The following is a 19,410-nucleotide window of genomic DNA, read 5'->3' as shown; positions in this document are numbered from 1 at the left end:
CTGAGGGGAGCACAGTGAATAGGCCCAGTAATAACAAAAGGAATAAAACTGGAGATGTTAAGATTCAAAACAGAGGTAAAAAAACCAACATAAGTGTACTTTACCTGAATGCTCGTAGTATTCGGAATAAAGTAAATAAGTTGATGGCACAAATCATCGTAAATGACTATGATTTAGTAGCCATTACTGAAACATGGTCACGACTGGGAGTTAAATATCCGAGGGTATCAAACTATTCGGAAGGACAGAGTGGATGGTAAGGGAGGTGGTGTTGCTCTGTTATTTAAGGATGACATCCGGGCAATAGTAAGGGATGACATCGGTGCTATGGAGAATAAGGTTGAATCCATTTGGGTGGAAATCAGGAATAGTAAGGCGAAAAAGTCACTGATAGGAGTAGTCTATCGGCCACAAAATAGTAACGTTATGGTGGGGCAGGCAATAAACAAAGAAATAACTGATGCATGTAGAAATGGTACAGCAGTTATCATGGGGGATTTTAATCTACATGTCGATTGGTTTAACCAGGTCGGTCAATGCAACCTTGAGGAGGAGTTTATAGAATGTATCCGCGATAGTTTCCTAGAACAGTATGTAATGGAACCTACGAGGGAACAAGCGGTCCTAGACCTTGTCCTGTGTAATGAGACAGGATTGATTCATGATCTCATAGTTAGGTATCCTCTCGGAAGGAGCGATCACAATATGGTGGAATTTAAAATACAGATGGAGGGTGAAAAAGTAAAATCAAATACTAGTGTTTTGTGTTTAAACAAAGGAGATTACAAGGGGATGAGAGAAGAACTAGCTAAGGTAGACTGGGAGCTAAGACTTTATGGTGGAACAGTTGAGGAACAGTGGAGAACCTTCCAAGCGATTTTCACAGTGCTCAGCAAAGGTTTATACCAACAAAAAGGAAGGACGGTAGAAAGAGGGAAAATCGACCGTGGATATCTAAGGAAATAAGGGAGAGTATCAAATTGAAGGAAAAAGCATATAAAGTGGCAAAGATTGCTGGGAGATTAGAGGACTGGGAAATCTTTAGGGGGCAACAGAAAGCTACTAAAAAAGCTATAAAGAAGAGTAAGATAGAGTATGAGAGTAAACTTGCTCAGAATATAAAAACAGACAGTAGAAGTTTTTACAAATATATAAAACAAAAAAGAGTGGCTAAGGTAAATATTGGTCCTTTAGAGGATGAGAAGGGAGTTTTAATAATGGGAAATGAGGAAATGGCTGAGGAACTGAACAGGTTTTTTGGGTCGGTCTTCACAGTGGAAGACACAAATAACATGCCAGCGACTGATAGAAATGAGGCTATGACAGGATTGTTATCACTAAGGAGGTAGTGATGGGCAAGCTAATGGGGCTAATGGTAGACAAGTCGCCTGGCCCTGATGGAATGCATCCCAGAGTGCTAAAAGAGATGGCTAGGGAAATTGCAGATGCACTAGTGATAATTTACCAAAATTCACTAGACTCTGGGGTGGTCCCGGTGGATTGGAAATTAGCAAACGTGACACCACTGTTTAAAAAAGGAGGTAGGCCGAAAGCAGGAAATTATAGGCCAGTGAGCTTAACTTCGGTAGTAGGGAAGATGCTGGAATCTATCATCAAGGAAGAAATAGCGAGGCATCTGGATAGAAATTGTCCCATTGGGCAGACGCAGCATGGGTTCATAAAGGGCAGGTCATGCCTAACTAATTTAGTGGAATTTTTTGAGGACATTACCAGTGTAGTAGATAACGGGGAGCCGATGGATGTGGTATATCTGGATTTCCAGAAAGCCTTTGACAAGGTGCCACACAAAAGGTTGCTGCATAAGATAAAGATGCATGGCATTAAGGGTAAAGTAGTAGCATGGATAGAGGATTGGTTAATTAATAGAAAGCAAAGAGTGGGGATTAATGGGTGTTTCTCTGGTTGGCAATCAGTAGCTAGTGGTGTCCCTCAGGGATCCGTGTTGGGCCCACAATTGTTCACAATTTACATAGATGATTTGGAGTTGGGGACCAAGGGCAATGTGTCCAAGTTTGCAGATGACACTAAGATGAGTGGTAAAGCGAAAAGTGCAGAGGATACTGGAAGTCTGCAGAGGGATTTGGATAGGTTAAGTGAATGGGCTAGGGTCTGGCAGATGGAATACAATGTTGGCAAACGTGAGGTTATCCATTTTGGTAGGAATAACAGCAAACGGGATTATTATTTAAACGATAAAATATTAAAGCATGCCGCTGTACAGAGAGACTTGGGTGTGCTAGTGCATGAATCACAGAAGGTTGGTTTACAGGTGCAACAGGTGATTAAGAAGGCAAATGGAATTTTGTCCTTCATTGCTAGAGGGATGGAGTTTAAGGCTAGGGAGGTTATGTTGCAATTGTATAAGGTGTTAGTGAGGCCACACCTGGAGTATTGTGTTCAGTTTTGGTCTCCTTACTTGAGAAAGGACGTACTGGCAGTGGAGGGTGTGCAGAGGAGATTCACTAGGTTAATCCCAGAGCTGAAGGGGTTGGATTATGAGGAGAGGTTGAGTAGACTGGGACTGTACTCGTTGGAATTTAGAAGGATGAGGGGGGATCTTATAGAAACATTTAAAATTATGAAGGGAATAGATAGGATAGATGCGGGCAGGTTGTTTCCACTGGCGGGTGAAAGCAGAACTAGGGGACATAGCCTCAAAATAAGGGGAAGTAGATTTAGGACTGAGTTTAGGAGGAACTTCTTCACCCAAAGGGTTGTGAATCTATGGAATTCCTTGCCCAGTGAAGCAGTTGAGGCTCCTTCATTACATGTTTTTAAGGTAAAGATAGATAGTTTTTTGAAGAATAAAGGGATTAAGGGTTATGGTGTTCGGGCCGGAAAGTGGAGCTGAGTCCACAAAAGATCAGCCATGATCTCATTGAATGGCGGAGCAGGCTCGAGGGGCCAGATGGCCTACTCCTGCTCCTAGTTCTTATGTTCTAAGCCTACTTGTGACAATAAGCGATTTTCATTTTCATTTTTCATTTCATTTGAGACAAGATCAGCAAGAATTTCTTCACACAGGGGGTTGTGAACCTTCGTAATTCTCTACTCCACAGGGTTGTGGAAGCTCAATCATTGAGTATGTTCAAGACAGAAATTGATAAAGTTCTGGTGATCAATGACTTTAAGGGATATGGGGATACTGCAGGAAGGTGGTGTTGAGGCAGGTGATCAGCCGTGATCTAATTGAATAGGGGAGCAGGTTCGAGGGACTGAATAGCCAGCTCCTGTGTTCCTAAGTGGGACTAATTGGATTGCTCTTTCAAAGAACAACCACAGGAATGATGGGCCAAATGGCCTCCTTCCATGAAACTATGAAAGTGAGAGGGGAGACATTATTTCTCATACAGAATATGTTGGCGTTATCACACAGGTTGCAGCTCTTAGTTATTAATAATAATAATAATAATCGATTGTCACAAGTGGGCTTCAATGAAGTTACTGTGAAAAGCCCCTAGTTGCTGCATTCCGCCGCCTGTTCGGGCAGGGCGCCTTTCAGGGAATGATTAAAGAAACACGACGTAAAATAGTGAAGGGTTCAGGGATAGGGCAGGAAAAAGGGTTTATTGATAGTTTTGGTGTAGTACAGTAGTAACAAAGGAATTATGAGTTGAATGGCCTACTTCTGTCAAATGTCTTTGAAGCCATTGCATTTGACTAGAGCGGTGGGAACTCAGTTACACACAGGGCTAGTTGCAACAACCTGACTGATGCTCAAGTGTCCATACCAGTGATCTCTGTCAAAGGACCAAAAACCTGCAGCTTCCTTGGATCCAGGGGTGGGGTCTTCGCAACTGGGTCACTGAAATTGCAAAAAATAAACACTCAGAGCACAGAAAAGATGACCAGCTCCACTGCACAAACATTGAAATATTCTGCCTCCTCTGGTGGATCCCCTGTCGCACTAGCATGGGGCCTTCTTGGCTTGTAAATCTGACAGTGGGTGGACTGTGTGGGACATTGGGTGCTTCATTGAGGTGCACTCATGTGATGGGACACGTCAGTGTGAAGCACTGACAGAATCAGCATTAGCCAGTTTCAAGTTGAAAAATCACATAACAAAGGGGAAATGCTTCGCTCGCACTGTGCACTCTGCAGTCACAGTCTGGAAACTCTTTACCTTCCGTAAAGGGGTTAGCTCGTGCAAAATTGGGACCCAGTACTGGAGATCATCTCAGCGAGAACTGGTCAGCTGAGATTGTAGGCAAAATAGTCCTTATACAGCCAGAGAAATCCTCAGCACTTCTGTCAGGGCTTAAAGTTCGGAGCCAGGGTTGATTGACGATTCTTGACTGATGACCGCACGTGGTCTCCACCAGAGAGAGGAGACTATGGGTGCAAATTATATGAAACCACAGCATTAGGAAGAGATTACATCAGATCCCCTCGTGCAAATCAGGATACCTTGTGCACACTGAAAAATAACCGTGCCACAATTTCCTGCAGCACGTTTAAGTTAATGTAAACCATGGAAGATCTTGTAAAACCTGGACAGCACGGTGACGCAGTGGCTAGCGCTGCTGCCTCACGGCGCTGAGGATCCGGGTTCAATCCTGGCCCGGGGTCACCGTCCGTGTGGAGTTTGCACATTCTCCTCGTGTCGACGTGGGTCTCACTCCCACAAGCCAAAGACGTGCAGGCTAGGTGGATCGGCCACGCTAAATTGCTCCTTAATTGGAAAAAAAGAATTGGGTACTCAATTTATTTTTTAAAAGGATCTTGGAAAACCTACACTGAAGGAAGAGTTATGTCTAAGCAGCTGGTTACTGGAGTGAGTAAGTAGATATACAGTCAGGTAATAAAATTAGAGGAAGAGTCAGGGTTCACAGTGGGCAGCACTCACCCAAAAAAAGTCTCAGCAACAAACACCAAGCTTCCGAAGATCTTGGTGCAACCAGCGAAGGAATCGATGTTGTTCGAGTTCACGGCCCGCACACCCTTCAGACTGTTTACACCCAAACCATTACACACTGCAAGACAGACGGCTTAGTGAGCAATAAGCAGAGAAGCAGTCTGCAGCAAACATCAAATACATGGATCATTTTGGCTTGCAGAGAATTAAGCTCATCAACGCGCTAAAGGTCCTGTTCATACACGTGCTGAAACTAGTTATTGAACAGACTCAGCCAATGGGGATCACAGCAGAAATCAGGTTTCCTTCCTGGCTTCCAGCGAGGCCAAATGTGGCCAGTTCCAGTCCGAATCTGCACTCTGCCTATAGGGTAGAATCCAGGCCTTGCCATACTTGTGGGCCAGGAGCATGCATTATGAACCCATGCTCATCCTTCAAAGTGGACAAGCACTAAATCTGGGCCAATTTTATCTATGTCACTAACAAAACCAAAGTCACAGCCCATGGGAATCACGTGTCACTCATCAGAAGTTGGAAAAATTAATGAATCTTTGGGATCACCAAAGTCTCACCCCACCATCCTTCACCCTACAACCCCATCACAGTGCACAGCAGGAACCAGTATCCCCTCACTTTTCCTGACTTAATACTAACCTTTGGGGCAGGGGCCATTGCACTTCTCGCATTTCTGTTCATCCCCCCTGTTCACTTCCCTGGTGTCGTTTGGGCAGTTCAGAGTGCACGAACCAACATTATTCGCTAAGTAGTTGCCTGTGAGAGTGAAGAGAGGACAGGGGGAGGGAATGAGACAATGGGAAATTACAACACTGTCAAAGATAAATGCACAGAGAAATAAAGAAGGAATTAAAAACATAGGGTCTTACGAGGACACTTTTTGACACAGCTGGCTCCAAAGATGTATGTTCCTTCGGGATTGGGCTCCATCTGATAGGTGTGAGCATTGTATGTGTTGAGTGGTGGACAGTCTCCACGACACGTACCGGCGTTGCTGAAATGGTAACAGGCCTGGAAAAGACACAAGAGTCAGACAGTCACACACCAGTAGGATCCTAATCAGAGACACGGAGCTTGTGCTGTGCACAAAACCCAGGACAGGACGATAGGATTAAAGAGAGAAGAATTATCGAGAAATGTCCACTCGTTACTTCTCTTACACACTGTTCCCATGGCACAGTGGTCGCAATTCCACTTCTGTGCCAGAATGTGCAGGCAGCCAGAACCACGGGTGGTCCCGGCCAGGGGAGACAGGCATTCCAGACCACCCCGCCCAAGGAAGAATAACACTCCAGCTCTGCTATCTGTTTTGATGTCCAATGGGACCGTTGGTGTGGGTGGCCCACACCATGCTCTCCAGCATCGTATTGTTTGTGTAAGCCTTAATAACCTCCCATCGTACAGGTATAACCAACCTATCACTGCAATAAAGCTGGTTGCAGCCATTGTGGATGGAGGGAGTGCTGATGTCGCAATGTGTTAAACAGTTAATCAGTCTATCGATTATTTTATAGTTTCCCCAGAGAAGGAAGTGATGATAACACCACAGTTTTCCTGCGAATGAGGAATTCTATCTGCTGCTTATGGTGGGATCTCCGGGTGTGTACATACCAGGCAGTCAGTGTCCTTGGGTCCAGTGCAGCCTGCAGCACACTGGCTGTGGCAACAATCGGTCGGGTCTGGTCCTTTACACCGAGTCAGACATTCGGTGGCACAGACCGTCCGAGTTACTGAAACACAAAAAAATCAAGTGTTCAAGGTACCAAGTGTGTTAAAGCACACAAGCATCAGAGTCAAAATAAAGTGAGCAAACATTCTGTGGTACAAGTGCATAACAGGACCACACGCACAGGCCTAACGGGGTTCCTCCCATCCCACACAACACCTCCCAATAACCTAAGCAAATCAGAAATTGGGAGAAATATCTTTCTCCACCCGAGTATAAGGTCTGAGACAAGGGTGGCTTGAGGCCACTCATATTGTCCATCTGTTCAGGCAGGATATTTAGTACAGGAGCAGGTTAAAAAAAAAAAAATCACTGGAACATATGTGGCCCACTGCCCAGCCAGAAAGAAACTGATACAGCAGCCCTCACGTTCTCTCCTACATGGATGAGCAAACTTCCTGAAGTCAGTGTCTCTGATACTGCAACAAAGCTCAGCACTTGCAGAGATTATTAAGAATTCAAACAGATAGAACTGTATGGTTTGCACTCAGATTGCAGTGTAATATAAATATTTTTTTAAAATGTTTTTTATTGAGTTTTCATATTTTATATTGAACAAATTACAAATTATTGAGAGAAAAAACACGCAAAAATTAACATGTATATTTACAGGTAAGCATCTTCGTAATAACAACTGTGGCCGCCCCCTTTAGCCAGCATACATATTTTACAATCTCCAATATGGCCGAGGCACATGTTTATAGGCATTTATTTACAGTTTGGTTTTGGGCCTTAGCTAGCCATCAAACCCCCATAACGAACCCGTAGCCTCCCCCCCCCGGCTACCTTCCCCCGATTCCCGTCTATTTTCCCCTGATTCTTGGCCACCCGACTATTCTTCCTTTTGTTCGTTGGCTACAAACAGGTCCCGGAACAATTGCATGAATGGCTCCCATGTTCTGTGGAAGCCGTCGTCCGACCCTCGGATGGCGAATTTGATTTTCTCCATTTGGAGAGATTCCGAGAGGTCGGACAGCCAGGCTGCAGCTCTGGGCGGTGCTGCTGACCGCCAGCCAAACAGGATTCTACGGCGGGCGATCAGGGAGACAAAGGCAAGGGCGTCCACCCTCCTCCCCAGGAATAGATCTGGCTGGTCTGAAACCCCGAAGACCGCCACTATCGGGCATGGCTGCACCCTCACCCCCACCACTTTGGACATAGCCTCGAAGAAGGCTGTCCAGTACTCCACAAGTCTGGGGCAAGACCAGAACATGTGGGCGTGGTTGGCCGGGCCTCTTTGGCACCGTTCACATCTGTCCTCCACCTCCGGGAAGAACCTACTCATACGGTTTCTTGTTAAGTGGGCTCTATGTACCACTTTTAGTTGCGTCAGGCTGAGCCTTGCACACGTGGAGGTGGAGTTGACCCTATGCAGTGCTTCATTCCAGAGTCCCCACCCTATCTCAATCCCCAGGTCGTCCTCCCATTTCATTCTTGTTGCGTCCAGTACGGTGTCGTCCCTTTCTACCAGTCGGTCATACATGTCGCTACAGTTCCCTTTCTCTAGGATACTTGCGTCCAGTAGGTCTTCCAGTAGTGTCTTGTGGCGGTTGTGGGTACGTCCTTGTCTCCTTTCGTAGGAAGTTTTTGAGCTGCAGGTATCGTAGCTCGTTCCCCCCAGCTAGCCGAAATTTCTCTGTCAGTTCGTCCAGTGTTGCGATCCTGTCGTCCGTGTATAGGTCCCTGACTGTCAGTGTCCCCCCGTCCTGCCTCCACCTTTTGAAGGTGGCGTCAGTCAGTGCTGGTGCGAACCTATGGTTGTTGCAGATGGGAGCCTTGTCCGACATTTTGGTCAGGCCAAATTGCTGCCGCAGTTGGTTCCAGGATTGGAGGGTGGCTGTCACCACTGGGCTGCTGGAGTGTTTTTTGGGTGGGGATGGGAGTGCTGCCGTGGCGAGGGCCCGGAGGGAGGTCCCCATGCAGGAGGCCTCCTCCACACGCACCCACTCGGCTTCTGGATCCATCCCCTTACTCGCTCGGCTGTTGCCGCCCAGTGGTAGAATTGTAGATTCGGGAGGACTAGCCCCCCCCTGGATTTTGTTTTTTGTAGGACCTTCTTTGGGATCCTAGCATTTTTACCCCCCATACGAACGCCATGATAAGTTTGTCCAGCACTTTGAAAAAGGCCTTGGGGATGTAGATCGGAATGGATCTAAACAGGAAGAGGAACCTGGGCAGTACGTTCATTTTGATCGTCTGGACTCTCCCCGCGAGGGAGAGTGGGAGTGTATTCCATCTTTGCAGGTCCTTTTTTACTTCCTCCGTCAGGCTGGTGAGGTTCCATTTGTGGATCCCTTTCCAGTCATGGGCTATTTGGATCCCCAGGTAGCGGAATTTGTGTCGGGCTTGTTTGAACGGCAGCCCCTTTAGTGCTGCTGCCCCCCCCCCCCCCCCCCCCCCCTTTGCGGGTGTACTGGGAAGATCTCGCTTTTGCCCATGTTGGGTTTGTAGCCCGAGAAGGCTCCAAACTCTTTCAGGAGCGCGATGATTCCGTCCATGCTGCTTTGTGGGTCGGAGATGTAGAGGAGCAGATCATCTGCATAGAGTGAGACTCTGTGCTCTCTGCCTCCCCTTCGGATCCCCCTCCAATTTTTTGCTGCCCTGAGCGCGATTGCTAGCGGTTCGATTGCTAGTGCGAACAGCAGCGGGGACAGTGGGCATCCTTGTCTGGTGCCCCTGTGCAGCTGGAAGTATTGGGAGTTGGTATTGTTGGTCCGTACACTCGCCATGGGAGCGTTGTATAGGAGCTTTACCCAAGCGGTGAACCCTGTTCCAAGCCCGAACCGCTGTGTAATACAAATATAAAAGAATTATTGGATAATCACTTACATATCTGGCAATATTCAGGACCTGAGCCCCAACACGATCTTGATTTACAGGCAGAGCTGCAGTTACCACCTGAGAGAAAGAGACAGATACACAGACCATATTAAACCAATGTCCATAACCCTCAGTAACACCTCTGACATATGGCCATGTTGTGGAGCTGTTAATGCCCCCCAATTAATCAAGGATATACTCACACTGCACGGTTCGGTTCGTGTCCAGCGGTCCTGCGAAAGGGATCCTGTTTTTCTTGTCCTGAATATCATCCCATTGGATCGTCTCTTGATAACAGAGCCAGGGGTTATTGCTGATCTGAACATTCCCAATCAGGATTTCTATCAAACACATATTGATATTATTGACTGGACCACAAATCTTCCATCTCATTTGGCGCTGGAAACACGAGTCACTAAGTTCAGCAAAATCATTAATTGCTCAGGCTGCATGCTTTTAAATTCATTCTTCAGATGTGTGCGTCGCTGACAAGACCAACATTTAATACCCATCCCTACTTTCCCTTGAGCAGGTGGCAGTGAGCAACCTGCTGGCTGGCCATTTCAGAGAATGGGAATGTATTCAGGCTGTGAGGACGATAAACCTGACACACCTTAATCACCCAATCCTCTGCACTTTCCGAGAGTAGTGAATTACAGGCCAGTCAGTCTAACATCAGATGTTGGGAAAATGCTGGAATCCATTTTTAAAAAAAAAATATTTTTATTCTACTACTTTTTCACAATTTTTCTCCCGAATTTACACCCACCAACAACAAACAATAACCAACAACAAATATCTCAAACCCCATAACAATAATAACAATCCCATCCTCCCACCATGCCCCAGACATCAGCCCGCATGTTAACATAAACAGATGACAAAAAAGGAATCAGGGATTACCCATAGCCACCTTTAACATACACAGCCCCCCTCCCCCCCCCCCCACCCATCCCCCCCAACTAATGTTCGATGTTATCCAGTTCTTGAAAGTGCATAATAAATAGTGCCCATGAAACTCTCTTCCATTCTGACCCACTGGGAATCAACCCCTCTGACCCAGTTCCGTACCTTCTCCACATTCGCCGCCCAGTAGTAGTACATCAGGTTCGGGAGACCCAAACCCCCTGCCTGCCTTCCCCTCTGTAGCAGCACCTTCCTCACTCTGCTGGAATCTATTCTTAAGGAAGTCTCAACAATGCAATTAGAAAAGCATTGTGTGATTAGAACAAGTCAACATGGTTTCACTGAAGGGAAATCCTGTTTAACAAATTTATCAGGCTTTTTGTGGATGTAACTAATAAGGTAGATAAAGGGGAATCAGTAGATGTAGCATACTTGCATTTCCAATTGCCATTTGATAAGGTGCCATACAAAAGCTTAATATGCAAGATAAGGGCTCATTGAGTTCATAGAGTCATACAGCACAGAAAAGGCCCTTCAGCACATTGAGTCTGCTGGTCAAAAACAAATACTTTTAAAATGTTATGAGGGTTTCTGCCTCCACCAGCCTTTCAGGCAGTGAGTTCCAGACTTCAACCACATTATGGGTAAAAATGTTTTTCCTCATATTCCCTCTAAACCTCCTGCTCCTCACCTAAAATCTATGCCCCCTGGTCATTGATCCCTCCACCAAGGGGAAATGTTTATTCCTGTCTACTCTACCTGTGTCCCTCATTATTTTATCCATCTCAATCATGTCCCCCCTCAGTCTCCTCTGCTCCAAGGAAAACAACCCCAGTCTATCCAATCTCTCTTCATAACTAAAACTCTCCAGCCCAGAAAACATCCTGGTAAATCTCCTCTGAACCCTTTCCAGTGCTATCACATCCATCCTATAATGTGAATTCCAGAACTGCTCACAATACTTTAGCTGTGGCCTAATCAACGTTTTATACAGTTCCAGCATAACCTCCTTGCTCTTAAACTCTAGGCCTCGGCTAATAAAGGCAATATACCGTATGCATTCTTAACCACTGCATTAGTGAAATAGATGAAGAGACAGAGAGTAGCGGACTCAATATTGCTGATTGCACCAAGTTAAGTGGGAGGAAAAGCTATGAGGAGGCCACAAAGATTCAGACAGGCTGGGTGAGTATAATGTAGAGAAGTGTGAAGTTACTTATTTTAGGCATAAGAATAAAAAAGCAGATTTTTTTGAAAAGGTAAGGAAATTGTAAGTGTTGATGTCCAAAGAGACTTGGAAGTGCTTGTACAAGTAATATAGAACTGTAGCATACAGGTGCAGCAAGCAATTAGGAAGGCAGGTGACATGTGCGTCTCTATTGCAGGGGGATTGGAAAACACAAATAAAAAAGACGTGTTACAATTGTACAGGGGTTTGGTCAGACCACATCTGGAATACTGTGTGCAGCTTTGGTCTCCACATTTAGGAAAGGATATACTTACATTGGTGGTGATATAGGAAAAGGTTCAGTAAATTGGTCTTTGGGTTGAGGGGGTTGTTCAATGATGGGCAGCTGAGTAAATTGGGTTTGTATTCTCTGGAGTTTAGAAGAATGAGAGGTGATATCATTGACACCTGCATGATACTGAAGGGGTTTGATAGGCTGGATGCTCAGAGATTGATGGGAAAATGGAGTTGAAGCCAAGATCAGCCATGATTATACTGAATGGCATAGCAGGCTCGATGGGCCATGTGGCCCATACCCTTTGCTCCAATTTCTTGTGGAGCTAGGTTTAAGATGTTAACAATACTGATGTGTTGGTTCTCCAGTCACATCAAGGTCATCTCTGTTACAAGATGGTAGAATTTACCAAAGGCTCACTGAACTGTGCCCATTCTAAATCATTCACTCTCAAAATGATGGGAGCCTCAACAGACTCTTTCTCCTCTTCTTCTTAACCTGCAAAATGTTGTCGGCATTAATGAGTTTCATGCACTCTTTGCCTCCTCTACTCATCTTTTCACCTTGCTGATTCCCTGGAATTCCTGCCGGGGAAACCAATTGGATTTGACCTGTTGACTGTTGAAAGAAGCCCAGCTTTATTTTTAATCACAGGTGAAAGGGCCCTAAAATGCCTAATTCCTGTGATAATAACTTGTTCAGAATTGGAATCCCCAACTGGGATCAGACATGTCACCCAGGAATGATTCCAACATGCTGCAGTGGGTAATGGAGCATTCTGTAAAGTCCTGGGAGAGGTTAGTCCATCTCCTGAGAATGACGAGCAGAAACAGGGAGGTCAGGATCTGTTCCTGGGTTATTTGGGGAGTGGAGGAATTTTTTCAGTCAGCTTTTCTATTCCTGACCTCAAATCTGGGTCAATGTCGGACAGCTGGATGAGTCTATAGAATCGTGAGACCGAGGAACAGAAAAGGGGAAATTATAAAAATGTTCAAACCTGTCAGACTTCTCATGCGCAGCTCTCGGAGACCAGTACCACCGGGGTTAAAGTTAGACAGGACAGCCAGTGCAAACTGATCCTCGTACAACTGGCTTCCTCTTATGATGCGTAGATTTTCTAGAGGAATGTATTCTACTTCATTGTGCGCTATTAAAACATAACCTTGAACCTCCTGAATATTCTGCACAAAAAAAACAAGATCCATAAATCCCAAACGTGGACCTTCTTAAAAAGTAGAGAATTCTTCAACAGACAAGCCCTCTGATCATTCAGTGAGTTTAGTTGAGAGTTGCTCATCAAGAGAGCAGCAAAGGCCAGATTCTATCCCTGCTCTGCACAGATCTCAGCCAAGGCTCCTGAGCATGGTTCAGTGCTTCCCGCTGATTCTTGCCCTGACCCTGGATCTGAGATCCAGGCATTCCACCAAACAAAGGACTGGTTGGTTATGTTGGTCACTTTGGTAGACAGGGATATTAAAGGAGTAAGTACATCTCCCGAGAATGAGCGGCACCAAAGCCTGGGGACGAGAGCCCCGGTGGAGCGGAACCCAGCACTTGCCTGGAGCAGAGGGAATGAACCACCTTACACCCCATTCTGTGCTGTGCTTGCTGTTCCCGTATGTCCACAGGATGGGTTGTACAAATTGTTGCAGTGCCCTGGATCCCACAGAGAGGGGGAAATAAATCAACTCCTGCCAAGTCAAATGACTGCAGCTAAAGAATGTGTGTTCAGGCAGCAAATCCTCACATGTCCCAAAAGTTTAATAAAATGCAAGGTGTTGAAGAGGCGTATTGGGAGATCCCAAAGGGAGACCAACCCATGCACATGATTCAGGGACTGGGAAAAATTAAACCAGTTTCCACAAAGCTGAAACTTGTGCATACTCTTTTTCATAGTTACCTGCAGGAAGGATAGGCTGCGGTTCCCTGTCAGGTGGGTGATCTCCAGGTTGCCCTGCACTTCGTGGCAGTTCTCGTACTGTTTGCGCAACGTGTAGTAATGGTTCTCTAAACTGAATGACAGATCCGGTTTCATGTCTGTCCCAGGACAAACTGAGGAAATTAAGGACAGAAGGCAGGTGTGAATAGTAGTGTTCAAAATACCCCACAACACTCACTGTAACACTCTGATGCATCCCACTCCTCTCACTGCGACACATCCCACTCCCCTCACTGCGACACATCCCACTCCCCTCACTGCGACACATCCCACTCCCCTCACTGCGACACATCCCACTCCTCTCACTGCGACACATCCCACTCCCCTCACTGCGACACATCCCACTCCCCTCACTGCGACACATCCCACTCCCCTCACTGCGACACATCCCACTCCCCTCACTGCGACACATCCCACTCCCCTCACTGCGACACATCCCACTCCCCTCACTGCGACACATCCCACTCCACTCACTGCGACACATCCCACTCCCCTCACTGCGACACATCCCACTCCTCTCACTGCGACACATCCCACTCCCCTCACTGCGACACATCCCACTCCCCTCACTGCGACACATCCCACTCCCCTCACTGCGACACATCCCACTCCCCTCACTGCGACACATCCCACTCCCCTCACTGCGACACATCCCACTCCTCTCACTGCGACACATCCCACTCCCCTCACTGCGACACATCCCACTCCCCTCACTGCGACACATCCCACTCCCCTCACTGCGACACATCCCACTCCCCTCACTGCGACACATCCCACTCCACTCACTGCGACACATCCCACTCCCCTCACTGCGACACATCCCACTCCCCTCACTGCGACACATCCCACTCCACTCACTGCGACACATCCCACTCCTCTCACTGCGACACATCCCACTCCCCTCACTGCGACACATCCCACTCCCCTCACTGCGACACATCCCACTCCCCTCACTGCGACACATCCCACTCCACTCACTGCGACACATCCCACTCCCCTCACTGCGACACATCCCACTCCCCTCACTGCGACACATCCCACTCCCCTCACTGCGACACATCCCACTCCCCTCACTGCGACACATCCCACTCCACTCACTGCGACACATCCCACTCCCCTCACTGCGACACTTCCCACTCCCCTCACTGCGACACATCCCACTCCTCTCACTGCGACACATCCCACTCCACTCACTGCGACACATCCCACTCCCCTCACTGCGACACATCCCACTCCCCTCACTGCGACACATCCCACTCCACTCACTGCGACACATCCCACTCCACTCACTGCGACACATCCCACTCCACTCACTGCGACACATCCCACTCCCCTCACTGCGACACATCCCACTCCCCTCACTGCGACACATCCCACTCCCCTCACTGCGACACATCCCACTCCTCTCACTGCGACACATCCCACTCCTCTCACTGCGACACATCCCACTCCTCTCACTGCGACACATCCCACTCCCCTCACTGCGACACATCCCACTCCCCTCACTGCGACACATCCCACTCCCCTCACTGTGACACCCTTATACAGGGTGGCACAGTGATTAGCACTGCTGCCTCACAGCTCCAGCAACATGGGTTCAATTTCAGCCTTGGGTCACTGTCTGTGGAGTCTGCACGTTCTCCCCGTGTCTGTATGGGTTTCTTCCAGGTGCTCCGGTCTCCTCCCACACTCCAAAGAAGTGCAGGTTAGGTGGATTGGCCATTTTAAATTGCCCCTTTGTGTCCAAAAGGTTAGCTGCATTACAGGAATAGGGTGGACGCTTGGGCTTAAGTAGAGTGCTTTTTCCAAGGACCACTGCAGACTCGCTGGCTGGGCTGAATGGCCTCCTTCTGCACTGTAGGGATTCTATGTATACCCCCCACTCCTCACCACGACACTCTGTACATCCCACACCCCTCATTGTGACATTCTTGATATACTCCACACCCCTCACAGTAACACTCTTGATATAGTCCACACCCCTCACTGCAACACTCTGATATACCCACACCCCTCACTGTAACACTCTGATATACCCCACACCCCTCACTGTAACACTCTGATATACCCACACCCCTCACTGTAACACTCTGATATACCCCACACCCCTCACTGTAACATTCTGATATACCCCACACCCCTCACTGTAACACTGGTATACCCCACACCCGTCACTGTAACACTGATATACCCCACACCCCTCACTGTAACATTCTGATATACCCCACACCCCTCACTGTAACACTCTGATATACCCCACACCCCTCACTGTAACACTGATATACTCCACACCCGTCACTGTAACACTGATATACCCCACACCCCTCACTGTAACATTCTGATATACCCCTCACCCCTCACTGTAACACTCTGATATACCCCACACCCCTCACTGTAACACTGATATACCCCACACCCCTCACTGTAACACTCTGATATACCCCACACCCCTCACTGTAACATTCTGATATACCCCACACCCCTCACTGTAACATTCTGATATACCCCACACCCGTCACTGTAACACTGATATACCCCACACCCCTCACTGTAACACTCTGATATATCCCACACCCCTCTCTGTAACACTGATATACCCCACACCCCTCACTGTAACATTCTGATATACCAAACTCCTCACTGTAACAAAAGAGAAAATGCTGGAAAATCTCAGCAGGTCTGGCAGCGCAGTAGCATTGTGATTAGCCCAATTGCTTCACAGCTCCAGGGTCCCAGGTTCGATTCCGGCTTGGGTCACTGTGCGTGCATGGGTTTCCTACGGGTGCTCTGGTTTCCTCCCACAGTCCAAAGATGTGCAGGTTAGGTGGATTGGCCATGCTAAATTGCCCTTAGTGTCCAAAATTGCCCTTAGTGTTGGGTGGGGTGACTGGGTTATGGGGATAGGGTGGAGGTGTTGACCTTGGATAGGGTGCTCTTTCCAAGAGCCGATGCAGACTCGATGGGCCGAATGGCCTCCTTCTGCACTGTAAATGCTATGATCTGTAGGGAGAGAAAAGAGCTAACGTTTCGAGCCCGATGACTTTGTCAAAGCTTTGCTCCTCACTGTAACACTCTGATATACCCACACCCCTCACTGTAACGCTGATATACCCCACACCCCTCACTGTAACTCTGATATACCCCACACCCCTCACTGTAACTCTTATATACCCCTCACTGTAACACTGATATACCCTACACCCCTCACTGTAACACTGATATATCCCACACCCCTCACTGTAACACTCTGATATACCCCACACCTCTCACTGTAACACTCTGATATACCCCACACCCCTCACTGTAACTCTGATACACCCCACACCCCTCAATGTAACTCTTATATACCCCTCACTGTAACACTGATATACCCTACACCCCTCACTGTAACACTCTGATATATCCCACACCCCTCACTGTAACACTGATATACCCCACACCTCTCACTGTAACACTGATATAATCCACACCCCTCACTGTAACACTGATATAATCCACACCCCTCACTGTAACACTGATATACCCCACACCCTCACTGTAACACTCTGATATATCCCACACCCCTCACTGTAACACTCTGATATACCCCACACCTCTCACTGTAACACTCTGATATATCCCACACCCCTCACTGTAACTCTGATATACCCCACACCCCTCACTGTAACACTGATATACCCCACACCCCTCACTGTAACACTGATATACCCCACACCCTCACTGTAACACTGATATACCCCAAACTCCTCATTGTAACTCTCTGATATATCCCACACCCTTCACTGCGACATTCTGATTGAAGTGAGAAGTCTGCTCACTTACCCTGAGAGGAGGAGAGCTGACCTAATTCGAGAACCTCACACAGCACTGTCAGGAGAGGGACAATATCAGCCCAGGAAGCTATAGTCTGAGCAAACATTGAGAAGCCTGTGAAGGGGTACTGAGTGGAGAACTTGAAGCAGTGAAACTGGTTTCCTGCTCTATAGCTCTTGCCTTTATATCTGGTGGATTCAATCACAGGTCACGTTGGGACAGAAGCAGCAGGCCACTCGTGGAGTATCTGGGTGAACACTTTCTTGTCTGGGATACAGAGAGACGGAAAGCTCAGTCTCCTTCCGTTAAGCTGTCACTGATACCTGACACTCACTCACATCCTATAATTACATAACATTTGCTGAAAGAATGAGCTTCTTCTGCTCCGCTAGCTGTCCCAAGGCAGAGGCAGCTCCACAGTGAGACCGCGAGGACAGCACAGGCCTCTCTACACAAATGTAGGAGAAGAGTAAGAGTGTGGAGGAGCCTCGCTCAGGGTGATGTAAGCATGACAGCAGTGAGGATTTGCAGAGGATGGGGGGAGCAGGGGAGACAAGGTGAGGAAATAGGAGAGGTAGATGGGACGGCAGGGGCAAAAGTACAGGGTATTTATACCCAATAATAAATAACAATCTCAAGATCATGTGAAAGGAGATATGAATCCCAGTGTAGTACTGCGGAATTATGGAGTCAATATAAAGGACATTGCTCATTTTCTGGCCTGGATACCACACTGCTCCAGATGATGATAACACTAAGCACAAATTGCAAATCCTGTTCTTCCGCTTGTCCCAGGAACGCCAGCCAATGTTATTACACATTAACATCAACATCTTCAAAAATATCTGCAACTGTCTTTCCCGTGGCTTCCTGTCTAATTCAGGTATTGCTGACGCACATGGTTCCCTGAATAAACCAAGTACCATCCTGGAGATCCAATTAGGGAGCACTCACAGTACAGAGTCACTGTTTATTCAGGCTGAGGATCACTCTCTGTGTAACTGTACAGTCACTGTTTATTCAGGGTGAGGATCACTCACTGCGTAACTGTACAGAGTCACTGTTTATTCAGGGTGAGGATCACTCACCGTGTAACTGTACAGAGTCACTGTTTATTCAGGGTGAGGATTACTCACTGTGTAACTGTACAGAGTCACTGTTTATTCAGGGTGAGGATCACTCACCGTGTAACTGTACAGAGTCACTGTTTATTCAGGGTGAGGATCACTCACAGTGTAACTGTACAGAGTCACTGTTTATTCAGGGTAAGGATCACTCACTGTGTAACTGTACAGAGTCACTGTTTACTCAGGGTAAGGATCACTCACTGTGTAACTGTACAGAGTCACTGTTTATTCAGGGTGAGGATCACTCACTGTGTAACTGTACAGAGTCACTGTTTATTCAGGGCGAGGATCACTCACTGTGTAACTGTACAGAGTCACTGTTTATTCAGGGTAAGGATCACTCACTGTGTAACTGTACAGAGTCACTTTTTATTCAATAGTCACTGTCTCTGGATATAAAATGATTTATTTGACACACAAATATCCACCACTCCAACATAAAGATGTTGATGGACTCACTGGGCTTTTAAGACAAGTGGTAAGGACTTCATACAGCAGGACAAGACCTCGAGTTACTAACATCACCACTCTGACAACCCCAGATTGGGGTTCGCCCCAAACAGGGTTTGGGAAGACCAGGGGTTAATTCAAGCGCAAGGGAATTTGTCCCTTCCCCTAGAAATAGTTTCTTTTTTCAGAGCTTGGAGACTTGGTAACAGCTGTGACCATCAGTTCGATCCCAACAGGTGCCAGGCACATTCCCCAGCCTGGATCCGAGCCGCTTG

The 19,410-nt window shown here is 47.2% G+C and overlaps 1 protein-coding gene across 2 annotated transcripts in view; it reads right to left on the bottom strand.

The window, feature by feature from the left end:
• Positions 1-19,410, bottom strand: part of erbb2 (erb-b2 receptor tyrosine kinase 2) — a 79,954-nt gene that overhangs the window by 38,701 nt on the left and 21,843 nt on the right. For both annotated transcript variants that reach the window (XM_038778616.1, XM_038778617.1), the window contains exons 2-10: positions 13,707-13,858; positions 12,804-12,987; positions 9,641-9,778; positions 9,447-9,515; positions 6,503-6,621; positions 5,761-5,902; positions 5,531-5,647; positions 4,868-4,994; positions 3,753-3,826 (exon numbers count right to left, since the gene is read on the bottom strand). In XM_038778616.1, the coding sequence (XP_038634544.1) occupies positions 3,753-3,826; positions 4,868-4,994; positions 5,531-5,647; positions 5,761-5,902; positions 6,503-6,621; positions 9,447-9,515; positions 9,641-9,778; positions 12,804-12,987; positions 13,707-13,858 (1,122 nt within the window). The remainder of the gene's footprint in view (positions 1-3,752; positions 3,827-4,867; positions 4,995-5,530; positions 5,648-5,760; positions 5,903-6,502; positions 6,622-9,446; positions 9,516-9,640; positions 9,779-12,803; positions 12,988-13,706; positions 13,859-19,410) is intronic.

Source organism: Scyliorhinus canicula, chromosome 19, assembly GCF_902713615.1.
Source record: "Scyliorhinus canicula chromosome 19, sScyCan1.1, whole genome shotgun sequence".
NCBI lineage: Eukaryota > Metazoa > Chordata > Chondrichthyes > Carcharhiniformes > Scyliorhinidae > Scyliorhinus > Scyliorhinus canicula.
This window is presented reverse-complemented; position numbering and strand designations above follow the sequence as displayed.